The following is a 17,674-nucleotide window of genomic DNA, read 5'->3' as shown; positions in this document are numbered from 1 at the left end:
AGACGGATATCAGCACTACTGGCATTGTCTGGGGACTGAAGGCGAATACTATTCAACACGACAAATGGGCGGAGGGAGTTTAATGGTTTGGTTGGCTGTTGGATACGGAGGAAGGACAAGTCTGGTTTTCTTAAATGGTAGGCACAAACATACAGACTACATTCAAGTGCTGAATTCCGAGCTTCTTCCTCATGCCTCTGACATGGGGGGTGAAGAGTGGAAGTTTCAACAAGACGGAGCTTCCATTCACACCGCGACTGGAGTCAAAAATTGGTTCCTAACAAATAATGTGGATGTTTTATCACGACCAGCTAAAAGTCCTGACCTTAATATAGTGGAAAACATCTGGGCAATGCTAGTTCGTCGAGTTTATGCTGATGGAAGGCAATTTGATTCGCAAACTCAGCTTCGAGAAGCATTGAATGACTCGTGGGACAATTTTTGTCAAACTAAAATTCAAACTCTATACAATTCACTTCCAAACAGAATATTATAAGTTATAAAGGCCAATGGGAAGACCATTCCTTATTAAAGTCACTATTTTTTCATTCATTATAATGCTGTCCTACTTTTTCTACAAAGTTTCAAAAAAGAGAAACTATTTTTGTTGCCATTAATATTTTATGTTTGAACATCATAATTTTAATGTTAAAATTGTATTTTTGAAATATTTGTTAAATGTTTCTAATAAAAAATTTTAGTAAAAATAAAATATTTTTCGGTTATTGTTACAAAATAAAGTGTTCTTCTACTTTTTTTACACCGTGTAAGAACTCATTTTATAATTTCACACCCTTTACATTATTACTCTTCTATTACTGAATGCGATCTTAGAAATATTGCATCGCGAGAGTCATTGCAATAGGTTGTAATCCCAAGAGTAATCGATATAAAACATCTGCGATAAATTTAGTATAAAATGGTGTAAAAATAACACATTTTGAAAAATACTGGAACTTTTCTAGATTCCTGAAATATTCAGATTCGTCATTGCTAGACTACTTAGACGTTGATGCAGTATTAATACAAGACATCAACATGAAACACTACTTTTACTAAGTGTCATTTATTCGAAACGTTTCATTTATCGAATGTCTAAGTTGCTGTTAACGAAATAATGTTTGCGTTAAGACAGGCCCCATTTCCTCTTTCCAAAGTATTAAGGGATAAGAAATAGGTATTAAGGAGAAACACATTTCCTTCCCTATCATTCTAAATTGCGTGAGCTGTACCAGAAATGTTTTCGATTTTCTGCTGTCTTTCCCTTTGTGCCGTTTTCTTCTTTTGCAGATAAATACGATAAACAAGAAAGCGAAGAAAGATATAAAGATTAGGCTCTGCTGTTAATTTTCTACCCAAACACTTGTTCATTACTTCAATAGTCAATAGAATAAAAATAAGTGCCTCTAACATGCATCCTATTGCTACAATAATAATTCTTGTATGGACTCAGTGTTATTTATTTGCGATTTTTTCTTTCAAAATAACGAGAAATAACAACGTAAAAAAAGTCGTGGATTGTTAATGTAAAGCTAGAAAGTGGTTCATTCAATATTTCTGTGAATAATGATTGCGATCATTTTTTGTTGATGGCATTTTAAAATTAAATGCAATTAAAATAATTAATGCACATTTAACAAATGCTATGTTTGTATTCGAACCATTTAATCCATTTTTGTAATAAATGGGCTGGAATAACCTGGATGATAGGGCCTTGGATTCGCAACCTTTGGTTGAGAGTTCGAACTGTGTGTGTGTGTTCACAAAGTCCTCCATCTCGAGAGTAATACCACTGGGGGTACAGGTTCAGAGGTGATCGTTCTCTGATTCAGGTCAAAGTTACGATGTGTGGATTCGACCAAGGTTCAAAACGGGAAGATCAAATCGAAATACTTTGTATTGTTTTAAAACCGTACACTAATAAAAATAGACAAAAATTTGGAAATTTTACACCTATACAAGTACACCTATAATTAGGAAAACGTACGAAAGAATTTCTTTAAAGCTCAAATTCAATATCCAAATACGCAAAATGTATACGATAGAATCTCGTCTTTAAATGGCTCTAAATATTATATAAATTTCTGATAAGTTCATGGGATCCCGATTTTAAAATTGGACTGTTCACAAAATCATTTTAACATACGAAATCGTTCTTATTGAAGCCCTTTTATACCTAAAACTACAATGTAAGCAAAATTTACAAGTTATGTGACGTAATTTAGTACGTTTATAGAATGGATTTCTCCCATGGTCTCCAATCTTTGAAAGAAATGTATTCAATCGTCCTCAGACAATTATCATAGGAGCAAATATCGAAATTTAAGTGGGAATTTTTCAGACACCACGAAACGGATTAGAAGCAGAATTAAAGGTAGACTCATTGCACGTGTTATTTGTAAAACTATCATAACTCCAGGTCTCTTATATAGATTCAATCTTTCCGATAATCTCTTGTGTTTTAAGTACAATGAAGTCAATCATATTTTTCCACATTGTATTAAAGCGCTCACAGTATACAGCCTACAGAGTTACACTTTGGATAAAAATTTAATATTGAAGAACCGAATATCATATTGATCTTTCTTTTGTCTCAAGTACCTTTATTCAAGCCCTCAAATGCTTTAACTGTAACATTTCGGTGCCCAACGGGCTAAGAGCCTTTGTTTTATCTCACACTGCTTATATTCAAGATAATTCATAGAATCTAGTAGCGAAAATCTTGTAACAACTGAAAAATAAGTAAAATACCTCATTGAAACAGAAATATAAATTTATTAAAAAGTAATATTGAATATGGCAGCATTTCCAGGCCACTCGAATAAAGTAGTTAATTCAGTTTAAAACCATTAAGAGCGATCAAAGTGTTCTTCGTTTAGGCAACAAATATCTCCTAATGGACACATATCTTCATTGGGTAATATGTAGTCACAATCATATTTATAATGACGTGGTACGCATTCTCCTGGACAGAATGTCGGTGTATCTTCCTCCCTGCGGACACTAGAAGCGTCGTGTGCTTGGTTTAGGCAACAAATATATCCTGCAGGACACATATCTCTATTGGGTATTAGATAGTCGCATTCATCTCTAGAATAATAAGACACACATTCTCCTGGGCAGGTTTTTATTTTATATCCCACTCTGTGGATAGTAGAGGCATCGTATTCTTGGGTTAGGCAACAAATATCTTCTGGAGGACACATATTACCGGGTAATGTGTAGTCGCATTCATGGATAGAATAACGTGGCACACATGTTCCTGGACAGGTTTCTGGCGGATCTGTAGCTCCAAGGACAACAGAAGCATCAGGTTCTTGGGTTAGGCAACAAACATCTTCTGGAGGACACATTTCGTTATTGGGCAATACGTAATCGCAATCACTGCTAGAATAGCGAGGTACACATGTTCCAGGACAGATTTCTATAGTAGAAAGAAAAACAAGTTACATTTCAAATATTACGAAGTCTATAAGTGAACTTTATACCAAAGTATCTTCCAATTCGAATAGTCAGGTTTCAGTGGAATTTCAAGAATTTCACATGTTTTATCAATGGACAGTTTAGAAAAAATCGAAAGCAGCAGCTTCTGTTGGTACGGGTCTTTTAGAACAAATTGTATTTGTAGTATCTAGTATAACAAATTGCATTATACTTAGAGTTATAATGGATTATTGAAGAGATTTCAAAATTAATTGAATTTTGTATCCATAAATCTCTTTTGTTAATATTCGACGCGATACTGTTCAAGAATACATAAAATACAAGAGTTAAATTTTCGTTTCAAGAAACGAATCCACTTTTAGAAGTTGAAAAGTACACGTTTTTTTAAACCTTTAGTCATTTTAAGAATCAGTGAGACAGGTCAGTATAAATTGGAGTTTCATGTGGAGTAATACACAAAAACTGATAAAAATCCCACCTGAATTCTGAATTAATACGTTTGCTATATTAAAGTATTACACACACACACATATATATATATATATATATATATATATATATATATATATATATATATAGGATGTTATGAGAACAAATGTGAATACGAATCCAATTTAGCTTCAGCCCGATTCAAAAGGAGGCCATAAATGAGTTAAGCAGATATATTAAGGTACAAAAATAAAAGCTGGTATGACTGACTTCTCAATTTGAAATGCATATAGATTTACACTACATTGGAGTTTAGTTTAATTCTGTTATATTAACGTCCCATTTTCAAGCAACATTAAAGCTACTTTGGAATGGACCTCGTAATTTTGTATTGCGATCAGATCATGAGGACGAACCCCGAGCTAGTATCAGACCCGCTTACATGACGGTTCTTCGGTGGAGTCCTGTTCCAAAACCGAGATCTTACTACCAGCCCACCGCGGCCCTCACGACAATGAAGATACATTCACTATGAAAGATCGAGGGAAAAGTTTTCAATTTAGAAAAAAAAATTAAAAATTAGAAAAAAAAATGAGGAATGAATCAAATTTAGTTTTAAACGAAAATTGATCTATTGGCGCTTCATTCCATCACTATAGAATCACTGGGATTTTCAACGATATTAATATTCAAAGGGCTTAAAGAGACACTTAGAATACTATTTTATTTTAGAATCGCTTAAAATATCCAACAGTTAGCAATGAATCCCATCTTACTGGTTTCAGAAACAACGGTTGTGAGCTCCGAGCCCAAGCATGCCTTCATTAAAAGGATGCAAAAAATCAAAACCGGAAAGAAAACCATTCTGAGTATGGTGTGTTAATGTTTACAATCTCACATAAAGAACCTGAAAAAAAAAATTCTAACTGATTATTCAAACTATAGTTGCACCTTTTATGCCAATTTTCGAAATAGAAATGTATGCGTGCGTTTTTCATGACGTATGTCAAAACATTGCGCCAAAAGATGCGTATTACTTTCATAATAGACGTAATTTTGTTCCAAAAAATTCTGTGGCAAATATTGAGGCTTTATTTTATATCTATAAAATAATAATAATAAAAAAAGACACACCAATTAGACGAAATCACAAACGAATCTTTACTTTGAAATTATTTTACTCAAAACTCTTCCGTAGATTATTTTCGCACTCTTTATCACCAGTGGCTAAAGGAATCCGTTTCCCTTTGTAAAATTGCAGCACAAACCATCTATAAATTAGTGAAACTCTTTTATAGACTGTAACACATTATAGTTTAGCTCTCTTATTTAGGAAATAAACTTTAAGAGAGTCCAAAATTCTGTACTCTTTTGCTTCTTAAGTCTTCCTGATGTAATAGTCAAAAAAAGATTGAATTGTACTTTAGTATGCCCCCGAGTTTGCCGCCAGTTTGGTAACCTAACTAAACGATCTTCCAACAACCCAAATACTGTTTTGTTTACTACTTTTTACAATGGTTGAGTTGTACATGAACTACAACTATTTTATGAAAAATGTTAAATTAAAAATAATATCGATTAAAGATTTTAATTTTAGTTCTGTAATATAATTAAAAGTTTATTATAGCTAATAAGACACTGTAATGTTATTTTTAATGTGAATACGAACAGAAAATATTTATTCTTTTAGAATTTTTTACAGTCGGTATGCGCGTTTTGAAATCGTCTGCATTATAAATTTAAGAAATCGTCTGCAATGGAATTCTTTGCACTTTTTGTAATTCTCTTTCTGATATAAAGGTTTTCAAATAAATAAATAATTCTTCGCTGATAAAACAAAACTTATCAGCAAAGATCATAATTTTAATGCAGAGAGTGTAACCGTAACTGTTTTGCAGAGTTGTTTATTTGATCCGCCATCTTTATTGATGACTTGGCATCCTTGGCGTCGCTTTAATGTACGATTTTACCCAAAAAGATTTAGAGCCTTTGCGAATGCTGCTTGATAAAATTCGGACAACTGATATGAAATCAAGTCTATGTTGATGTGGTTCAATGCAATTATGCAGAATATTGGCTATGTATTCCTTTTGATATACAGTCTACCAGCAAATGGCATTTAACTGCAGCAAGTAAGTTCAGTTTATAATATTCCACAAGTGAATTTTACTAATTTATAGAAGAATAAAGATATATATATTTTTCTTTTTTGATATTGCATTTCAAAACATAATTCTTGTTTTGAAAGCATTAATTAATTCAAAGTTTTTGGATATCCTCGAAGCATTCTGAATTTATGACATCTTTTTTACCATTATAGCATAGCCAAGAGAAAGCATCTTTCTTCCAGATATTATTATTCTACAAACATATTTGCTTCCATGCCGGTTCAGAAATTACTTGCATCTTTGTACGTTTATTATTTGTGTGACAGGCAAACTTGAACTTTTCTTTTTCTACAAGACCGAAAACTAAGGACTTCACTAATAATTCGCAACTCTTTAATTTACATTCTCGCATTTGCTGCCATTTTATTTGCAACTTTTCAAGAGATCTTTTGATGCACTTTTTTGTATCGGTTCCAATCAGGCTTAAGTTGATCTTAATCAGTATCCAGTTATCAATTTATAGATAAATATTTTATTAAAATGATTCCTGCAGAATACAACGTTTTAAGCGCTTTCAAATCATTATTCTTTTAGCTTCCAATTTGGAAAGAGTTTTAAATTTTTTTAAAACCAAAAATTGTGTGCACATATAGAAAAGTTGTCAATCGCCTAAATACAAAGATCTTGCAAAAGGATTAAAATTAATTCATATTTTCTGGAGCGTTGCAATATTTAATAATCTTGCAGAAAATTTAGTTTATCTGCATCCACAATTTTACGAAATGAACTAAAACTGCATATGAAAATATAGTTACGAGATATATTTATTTCACTGACGTGAAAAGTCCAATAACCTTACCCTTTACAATAGCATTTAATTAATAACACAGTCCTAAGTCTATTCCCATTCACAACGAAAGCACTAAAAACTCAATTTATAAATTCTATTCAGGTGCTAATTACAAAACTATTCACTCTTTTTTGTTTATTGTATTAAGGTGTAGAAATGTTTTTTTTAATGTATTGCATATAAATATATTGCTTCATGTATTGCATAGAAATATATAAACAGTAACTGCCTTCTGAATAGAAAATAATTTATTGCATTAACAAGTTTAAGCATATGTATCAATACTGACAATATCTATTAACTTGTTAAAATTCTTAAAATGATTTTATAATGAAATAAATTTAAATAAACAAATTTAAATAAAAAAATAACTTTATACCAAATACTTTTATGTTATCAATTCTTTGCTGCTGAATAGCAGTTTTTCTAAAGATTTTTAATCACTATTTCTAATCACTAATTTCTAAAGATTTTTAATAACCCAATATGCAATATTTGTTTCAACTAATTAATTACTAAACTAATTTAACAATAAAATCATTAATAATTCAGTGAAATTTTTTGAAATAAGTTAATCTATATACTCATTGGTTTTACTCATATCGTAAAATGTATTTTTAACTAAGACTCTAAGCCTTTAGAAATGCATGGAATTCCATAATTATTTTATTAAGATGCATTAACAAAAAAGTTATAAACAGAGTTAAGTGATTTAGCGATAGAGTTTTTGAATTTGCGATGCTTAAATTAATTGGATTAATTTCCAGTTTTAAAACTATACTCGTACAATTATTAACACCTTTTAATTTTAACTCCTGCAACAATTCTACTCTTAAATTATAGGAAACTATTTTGAATTTTAAATTTTATTCTGACATATGTACATTCTGCTTATATAACTATTTTCTTTTTTAACCATAATAGCTAATCCTAATGGAATACAAATGAAAAAAAATCTTCTGGAAAATTCAAGTAATTCTTTAGAAACAGTTAAAAGATGCAGACTACATGCGAAATTGGTATAAGACACTGCCTCTAACGGAAAATCAAAACTTAGTATGGTATAAAGAGAAACGTAATGCATTAACTAACAAAAAAGTAAACTAAGTTAAATAATTCAGCAGTAGAATTTTCGAATTTGCAATGTTTAAATTAATCAGATTAAGTTTTTGTTTTAAAACTACTCAATGACTTATGTACATTTTTATCTGTAACCCCCTGCAGCAATTCCACCCTTAAATTATAGAAGAGTATTTCGAGTTTTAAAATTTATTCTATTATATGTTTATCATGTTTTGATAAATATTTTTGTTTTTAACTTCAATAACTAATAATAATTACAATATAAATGAAAAAAATATTCTGGGGAAAATTCTTGTAGAATTTCGTTAGAAATGGCTAACAGATGCAAACTGCATGCAAAATTGGTATAAGACATTGCATTTAAAGAGAATCAAAACTTATTTTATAAAGCAACACACAACTTTCCATATTTCCACTTCTCACTGTCAAGAAGACATTTAACCTTTGAAACTAAAACTTATCAGAAACTAGACTCGCATAGATGGTGAACATTTAATAACGTTTAGTCTAAAACCTGTTACACAAGGTTCCTGAAATGGAATCTTCCACTCCCAAGGCACCTTCCCATATTTAGATACCAGATCAGATTTACCCAATAATACATCTTGCTGATTGGTGTATTGTTTAATAAGAGCAGCGTCATGGAGTCTTATGTCCTCTTTAGTGTCGATGGATTCATTAGGGTTGCAGTGCAGCAGCATACCTAGATATAACTTTTAAAAACATATTTTCGATTAATTTTTTTTTCTTTTCCATTCTAAAAATTCGTTAGTCAAAGAAATGATGGAAAAAGAAAATAAATCAGCAAGTATGGGAATTATAGACTGGATCTGCTCGGAGAACTGCCAATAATGTAAAGACTGCCATGTAAATTATTTTACCTCCTTGTAATCTTTCCTCGTCATAATTTATGTATTATGATTTTTGATTCGTTATGATGTTTGGTTTGAGAATTATTTGTGGCATGTGTCTTGTATTTCTGTGTTCGATGAGATGGCTTACTACTGTTTAGCATGCATTATTGTTTCCTGTTCTTTTTAAGTTGAAGTCGAAATATGGGCTTAGAAGTTACATTAATATTAATTAGAAGTAATAAAACTAATAAATAAGTTTTAAATAATTTTATTTTTTGTTTTCTGAATCTCTGTCTATTGAACTCTACTTTTCCATCAGTGGTTATTATAAATTATTAGCATATTATAATAAAATAACTTTCATACATATAATTAGTAAAACTGTTTCTCATATAACTATAAATCAGGAAATAATTTCGTAATTGGAATTAGCATTTTAATTTAAGCAACTGCAAGGCGAAAGTAGACTTTTTGTCTGTGTAGTAAAATGCGACCGATCTTCTATAGAATAAAATATCGAATTCCAGTCTTTCGTTCTTGAGAGCAAAACTATCACATGGGCACTTCTGTTTTAACCTAAAAAAGTGTTTTAAAAGTGTTTAAAAAGTAATATTAAAAATTTATTACCACAATATAATGATTAATTTTGCATTTTTTGGACTTTTTTCTCAATAAAATTATATCTACAATCCTTAGACAAGACATGCTATTACTAATTCATGAAGCCGATTTAAATATTGCAGAATATAAAAGTAGGGCTAGGAACTAATTTATTGCCCAGGAAAATAATGGGAAGTATTGAAGATCTTATTAATAAATGTAGTATCTGTGAAAAATTTTAAGTCACAAACAAAAGAACACCTTGAGAACCATGAACTACTGACCCTTTCAAAGAATAGAAATATGTATTTTGTACTTGAATTTTATTGATAATCTAGTAACACAGCGTTTCTCAAGCTTTTAGTATTCGCGGCCCAGTTTTGAATCATAATATTCATCGCGCCCCCCGCTTACAATAAAATGTATACAACAATAATGTATATTGAGTATTTTGGATTCTGTTTGCAAATTATTTTTAACTAACTGCCAAAATAGGAGTAAAAGCTAGCCAACGTTGGCGAGAAACCATATCTAGCATTTTGGACAAGAGAACGGTGAACAGATAAAGCGAATGAAAGCGGGGAAAATTTAAATATTATATTTGAAATGAAAGCCAAACAGGGAGATAATGTTAAAAGAATATGAAAGTAGAAAAATTCGTTAATGAAAGTTAACCTAGAAGGGGTGAGTTTAAATTTAAAAACTGGGAATACATTTTTTCGAATAATAAAAGAAATAAAACAGAAGCATGACTAAACAAAAGTAAAAAAAAATAAATAAGCAATGTTTGTGGAAATGAATCCACATGCCCGATGCTGTCTCGAGCATGCGCGGCGCAAGTGTTTTCTCATAGGAAGAAGGAAAATGTTCGATAATGAAAGTTTCAATTCCAGCTAGTCTCATTCGAGTCGATCTTTTTATCGCTATCGAATTTATCGTGAATGTGTATGTTATGTTAATAAAATCAAGAAAATATTCTCAAGAATACTTAAATTTACCAGTACTGAAGTAAATGAAGAAGAAAGGCCCCTGTGTATCATTTGCTCGAAAATGTTGGCCACAGACAGCATGACACCTAATAAACTTAAACGACATTTGGAAACGCTTCATAGTGAGTACGTCAACAAACCCAGAGAATTCTTCGAATTAAAATTAAAATCATATAAAAAGAAAAAATCATTTTTTAAAGAAACTTTGTGAATAAAAAAACTTTAATTGCACCTTACAAAGTTCATATAAAATAGCCAGATATAAAAAACCTCACACCATTGGTGAAGAGCTTATTTTGCCAGCAGCAATTGAGATTGTAGAAACTATGTTTGGAGATAATTTTTCAAAACAATTGCAGTCCATGTCTCTTTCAAATGATACTGTTGCTCTTCGAATTGGTGATATAGCTGAAGATGTACAGTGTCAGTTTTTCTCGATGTTGCGTCACAAATTGTTTTCAATACAGCTTGACGAAGAAACAGATAGTAATAAAGAAGCTCATTTAATTGCCTATGATCGAATTTGTGATAATATGTCAGTAGTAGAAGAACTACTTTTCTGCAAACCAATAAAACTCAAAACAACAGCACTCGCATTATTTGCTATTTTAAATGATTTTATGAACGAGGCAAACATAGAATGGAAAAATTGCATCAGAATATGCACCGATGGTGCTCGTTCAATGTCCGAAGATTCCAAGGTATATAAGCACTTGTAAAACAAAATTCACCTCAATGCACACATTGCATGATCCACAGAGAAGCTTTGGCTTCGAAAGAACGAATCCAGGTCTGAATATTGTGTTAACTGCGGTTGTCACCGTAGTAAATTATATATAATGAGACCCCTGAAATCGAGTATTTTTTCCGCACTTTGTAAAAACATGGGTTCAGTACATTCAGCGTTACTATTTTATTGCGAAGCAAGATGGTCATCACGTGGAAAATTTTTGCAACATCTTTATGAATTAAGAGAAGAAATTGCCATTTTTCTAGAAGAAGAAAACAGACCGGAGGCCAAGAATTTTCACGATGGTTTAATTGTGATGAAATTGAGGTACTTTGTAGTCATATTCGAAAAATTAAATAACTTGAATCTTCAACTCCAAGGAGCAAATAAACATATGTTGGATACGAGTGATAAAGTCAATGCTTTTTGTAGAAAATGGGAATTGTGGAGCAGAAATTTAAAGCAAAAAACCCAACAATGTTTGCAAATGTGGATGATTGTACTAAAACTTACAAGGCTGAAGAAGAACATGTAAAAGTTATTTTTGTAATCATTGAAAATCTTTTAGCCATGCTGGCAAAAAAAATTTAAAAAGTATTTTCATGCTGACGACAAACTGATAGAAAGTTACGAGTGGGATCCATTTCATAAGACTCCCGAAGGATTCTCAATTGACGAGGAAGAAAAATTCATAGACTTCACGACAAGTGGCGAAACTAGAAGACAATTTAATAATAAATCCCTATTTGAATTTTGGGCAAGAGTAAGGACGATTTTTCTGTACTAAAAACAAGGGCATTTCATATTCTATTACCATTCAACATCCTACCTTTGTGAAACTGGATTTTCTGCTGTGGCTTCTTTGAAGACAAAATATAGAAACAGAATTGAGAGTATCTATTTCTAATATTAAGCCTTCCTTCGAAAAACTGCTCTTCAAGACAGGCCCAAGAAAGTCACTAATAATTATTAAATTTGTTTTAATTTAGTATGTTTTGATTAAGTATGTTTTGATTAAGTAAGTTTTGATTTAGTAAGTTGTTTTACTTTAGTAAGTTATTAAATATGTCGAAATGTATTTTGTTTTTTATGTGTATGTGTGCTTTCCTTTCAGTCAGTTAATCAATTTTTTAAAATCATATTTTCTCTTGGATATTCTCTCGCTTCCTTAGGGGGGCGCGCCCCACAGGTTGAGAATCGCTGTTGTAACAGATTACTTCCTCTAATTGGACAGATATTATGCTAAAATGGATAATAAAAGCAATAATATTTGCCAGATTGCCATTATTGAAAATATAATGTACGAAAGTTTCATTATTTTCTTCTAATATTTAACAGTTTTGAAATTCTAGGAAAGAATGAGACGTTGAAGCTTTCTTTTACTTGTCCTCTCTATTCTCAGAAATTGGGATAGCAGAAAAGACAATTGGCGTAGACAAAAGAGTTTTCAAAAACGCCTCTGTGAATAACCGAAGACCAGCTGTTTCTTTGTTAGAATATCGAAATATCCAATTTCAGGATTAGAATTATCGATAGCTCAACCAATGTTTAATAGACGTTTGCGAACTAAATAACTGAATAGTAATAAGTACCTTAATCCCAAACTCTCTGAATATGTCAATATTATGATATTAATACAACAATTAAAGTATTATTATGATGGGTCATCTAAATTGCTAAGTGAACCCAAACCAAGTGATAAAATTGTTGTGGCGGAATGAGATGAGCGAGGATAGAACCTGGGATCTAGTGGTTCGCAGCTTAGTAACATGACCACGATACAAAAGCAATTGGTCGGGTAGCTTAGCTGTTAACTGGCTTATAAGCTATTCACTACATTGTTATTCAGAATATAAAATCTGAGAACTTGCTGTTGTTTTATCAAAACCCGAAACTCCAAGGTCTTATAAAATAAAAAAGTTGGGTAGAAAGGGTCTGGATTAATTACAAAAGTTAGTTTTTGTCAAATTAGGTCACCAAGTTTATAATGACAGTACTGAACATCTTCACATTGTATCTAATCAATTGCAAAATGATAAAAGTATTAACGAACAGTTGAATGTCACTACTAGATCAAGACGAGATATTAAGCAACTAAATTATCTAAAGAACTATGCCTGTCATTAATATATATTCACAATGTGTATTATTATTTGGTGATTTAGATAGTAATAGCTGGGAGACCGAGTTCCGCTCTGCATAAATTAAATGTTTTTCTCAAAGGATTCCTAGGCATTGTAAAATGCACAAGTTGGCTACAAATACACATAAGTAAACCATATAAGTTCATTGGTCTAGGCATAGAAAAACATATCCAACATTGATTTGACGTCCAAATTTGGTAATGTTACTTGTACGACAAGTTGACTGGTGAACACAATCAATGCATTGTTGCTATTGGATGCGAGCCGAAGGTATTCGTATTTGGATAATGTCATATAGCTTCATCTTACAAAATTTTGATGTACAAGTAGGTAATAATCCAATGGCAACAATGCAAACACAACAAAAATTTACGAGAAGTCGCTATGTGACATTATCAGCAGGAGAGAATGTAGAAAAAGCTTCAAATAGTTATAAAAATGGTTTTTTTGGTGATAAATAGTGTTTTTTTTTAGCAAAGACATATATAAGATATATAAAAAGCAGAAAGTTAAATATAAAATTTTATCCAAATCATTACATCCGTTTCCGAGATACACGAAATAAATATTGTCACGTCGATAAACGTGTTCAAAGTTAAACAGAAGTGTTTAATATATAAATATATGCGATTGGCAACTTTTCTGTATGACAACGATTTGCATAAGTAAAGGATACTGTGGTGGTATGAGGAAAATGTTAAGAAATGGAAGATTTTCAAACAATTGGATTATTAACTAGATAACATAATATCTAATTGATAACACAGTATTTAACTTGCAATATTCTAGAATTTTTTCAATATTTCTCAAATTTTGAATGCAAAATTCTGCCTAGAGTGATCAGTTCTAGAATACTTATCTATTGATACAGAAAGTATTCTAGCATTGATAATAAAAGAAATAACTTAAAAGATATTTTCGAATAAATGGCATTTACAAAATGGCATTTATTTGAAATGTCTTTAAGTTGATGTTAACAATAAGTCCTATTTCCTGTTTGCGTTAAGAAAAGTTTCCCATTTCTGTTTTTCGAACTATTATGGGTTAAGAAATAGGTATTAAGGAGAAACACATTTCCTTTCTTATCATTCTGGATTGCGTGCTCAGTGCCACAAATGCTTTCGATTTTCTGCTGTCATTCCCTTTGTGTTGCTTTCCTCTTTTTGGGAAAATAAGATAATCATATCTTTCTACGCTTTCTTGTTTAGGTTCCATCGTGTTTCTTACTGTTTACTTTTTCACAAACATTTGTTTGTTACTTCGCACCATGGAAAATGGAAGAAAAATAACTGCATCTGGCATGGGTCTTCTTGTGACAATATCAATTCTTGTGCTGTTTCCATATTATTTATACAATTGCAATTTTTTTAAAGCAACTGGAAATGAAAGGGTAAAAAAAAAAGTTCGAATTGTTATCATGGTGATAGTTTTTTTTTACTAAATATTTTTGAGTGTTGATGATTGCCATAACTCTCTGTTGATTAAATACTTTAGGATAGCTGCATTTAACTAGTGTTAAGTATATAGACTTATTTTCAAGCCATTTAATCAGTTTTTGTTTTTTTAAAATTAAAAACAACAGTTTATTGCATAAACTGTCCGATATGTGACACTTATTTCATTAATTAATTTTAGCAGTGTCTTTATTTTCTTGATCCATTTTGACACCCAGACACTACATATAAGTTTTTACAGACTAACTAAAATGTATATAAAATAATCAATACTTTAAAATGTTGCCTTTCTGCTCTGCATACATAATGGAATACCTTGGCATAAATATTTGTGTGTGTTGATGAATAAACATTTCATAACAATGTATTTATAAAACATAAAGAGACTTTAATTTCTTGCTCAGTAAATATTTTAGAATCAAATTCGTCTTAGAGCCATAGTTAAAAATAATTATATTTAATTTCAGAATTCCCCAAAATCTACATTTTTTAAATTGAAGATTTTATTTTACAAATACATATTGCATGTGAATTTCAATAAATTAAACAAAAATATATATATTAAACATTTGTGTACACTGGTAAAAAAGTGCATTTTTGCTTCTTTTCTTGCATAAAAAATTAAGATATTTTTAATTAAGAATTTAGTTTATATACAGAATTAATTAACAATGTTGCAAAAAAACTGTATTTCTAGAAATATATTATTAAGTTCTAGATTTCAAAATGTTCTAAAGATTTTTTTGCTACTTGCTCTTATTTTAAAAGCCCTTTATATGAAGCTGGAAAATCAAAGGATGGAATATGCTTATATGAGAGGGAGTGGGGTTATACTTTACCTGCGCTGACACACATACGATTACCTACAAAGGCTTGTAGTATATAGCATATTTGAAAACCAAATGAAAATAATTAAGTAGAATATCTAATACGCAATAGCCAAGATATACTTTATTTTGCAGTTTTAATTACAGAATTCTTTGCTTTTCTTTTCTTCTCGCCAATAAAAAATCAATTCGTCAAATAAAAAAGATAACCTCCCATGATGGGCAACACAGTGACCAACCACCTGCTCTTAATGATCGACATCAAGGGAATATGCGTAGAATTGTCAGTATAAATAGACAAGCAACATTGAGTGAAATAACCGCAGGAGTCAATGCAGAACCTACAACAGACGTGTCCTTGGATCAGGAGTAGCGAATTTGGCTTTAATGGACTATGGCAGCAAAAGACTGACCCTAGTGCCTTTACTAACAGCACGGCATCACCTTCAGCTTCTCTCCTGTGCAAGTGATCATATTTAGTGGGCCCTACATGGCTAGAAAACCAAGACGTGGTCAGATGAGTCACAATTTCAATTGGCAAAAACTGATGGCAGAGTTCGTGTTTGGAGCTGATCCCACTAAACCATGGACACAAGTAGATCAGCAAACTGTTGGTGACTCCATAATGATGAAGAATATTTTTGCATGGAATGGATTGGGCTCTAGGGTCTAACTGAACGATCATTGACTGGAAATGGTTATGTTAAAATACTTTTAGCCCACTTGCAGCCATTCATAGACTTCATGTAAACAAAAAAATGATAAATTTTTATGGTTATAATGCGTTTTGTTGTGGCCACAACAGTTTGCGATTGGTTTGAAAAACTTTCCTGGCAATTCCAGGAATAATTTGACCACCTAGGTTGCTCAACATGAATTCCATCGTACATTTATGGGACATAATTGAGAGGTCGATTCGTGTACAAAATCCTGCACCGGCACACTTTTGTAATTATGAATGTCTATACAGGCAGCATGGTTCAATAATTGCAGTCCCCTGCAGGGGACTTCCAAAGACTTGTTGAGTCCATACCACTTCGAGTTGCAGAACTTCACAGGGCAAAATGAGTCCTATTATTAGGAAGTACCTCAGGGCTTTTGCCATCTCAGTGTAAAAGAAGGTATATTCATTAAAAGTAAAAAAACAAACAAAAAAATCTGTTGTAATTGTGAATGTACATAAAATTCCAATTCACTTAGAGTATTTTATCAATGCTTCGGCTTATAACAATTTCATTTTCTTCTCCATAGTTTTTGATAAAATTTTATTTTTACTTCTTAGTGAGCTAATAAAAGCGAATTCAAAAAATGTTTTTAAAAATATATTTTATCAATTATATGGTATCATGTATATACTTTGACAATGCAGTATAATTTTTAAAATCCAAATAGCATTTTTATAAGCTCAAAGCTGATTCATAGCAATTTAAAACAATACCATTTAAACTAGATATATTTTTGTTTCAAACAATTTTTCCTCTAGAAAATTGGAATATTTTTGAAAATGGAGTTAGTCTTTTGCTGCAATTCCTCAAAATTTTCTTGTTTGTACTTTCAAAGCATCAGAAATTCCTGAAATATCAAAAGTTAAGATGATTTGCTCATTTTTTAATATTTCTGCAATTGCAAAATCCAAAATAGAAATCAGACAATGGTAACTTCTCTAGAAATCTTCATATATAATAAAGAAACACATGAGCCTAACGAAAATGGATTCTTTACATTCAAGAACAAAACATAGTTCCAAGCGATTTATATTATATTTAAAATCCAATGCTATGTATAGCATTTTCTTTGGATTTCTTTAGATTTTCCGAGATAGCATTATAAAGAAGATTGTTATATCCAGCTTAGATTTCAGTGGTTGGTCCAACAGAGGATCTTAAAAGAAAGAATTTTCCTTTTAGAAACTGCATTACGAAAGCCGAACTACTTTATTCTCCATCCATTCTTTGAATTCTTTTCCTTTCGACTTAAATATAATTCTGTATTTTTTCGATTTCCTTTTGTTCCAGTAAAAAAATTGTTGATACAAGTTACAATATTTTGAGTTGTAATTAACATATTAATTTCATATAACTAAATAGTGAAATAAAAACCACATGATTCGATATATCTTAAATAAATATATCACATATCCGCTTTAGAATGGTAAGGTTTCG

The 17,674-nt window shown here is 31.1% G+C and overlaps 1 protein-coding gene across 1 annotated transcript; it reads right to left on the bottom strand.

Moving 5' to 3' along the window:
• Nucleotides 1–2,778: 2,778 nt before the first annotated feature.
• On the bottom strand, nt 2,779–4,786 carry LOC129981597 (uncharacterized). Its single transcript, XM_056092503.1, has 2 exons — nt 4,650–4,786; nt 2,779–3,424 (listed from the first exon to the last, which is right to left on the bottom strand). Exons 1-2 carry the CDS (start codon nt 4,735–4,737, stop codon nt 2,850–2,852), a joined length of 663 nt encoding a protein of 220 aa, XP_055948478.1. The 5' UTR covers nt 4,738–4,786; the 3' UTR covers nt 2,779–2,849.
• Between the last annotated feature and the right edge of the window lie 12,888 nt (nt 4,787–17,674).

The sequence above is a fragment of the Argiope bruennichi genome, chromosome 8, assembly GCF_947563725.1.
Source record: "Argiope bruennichi chromosome 8, qqArgBrue1.1, whole genome shotgun sequence".
Taxonomy (NCBI): Eukaryota; Metazoa; Arthropoda; class Arachnida; order Araneae; family Araneidae; genus Argiope; species Argiope bruennichi.
This window is presented reverse-complemented; position numbering and strand designations above follow the sequence as displayed.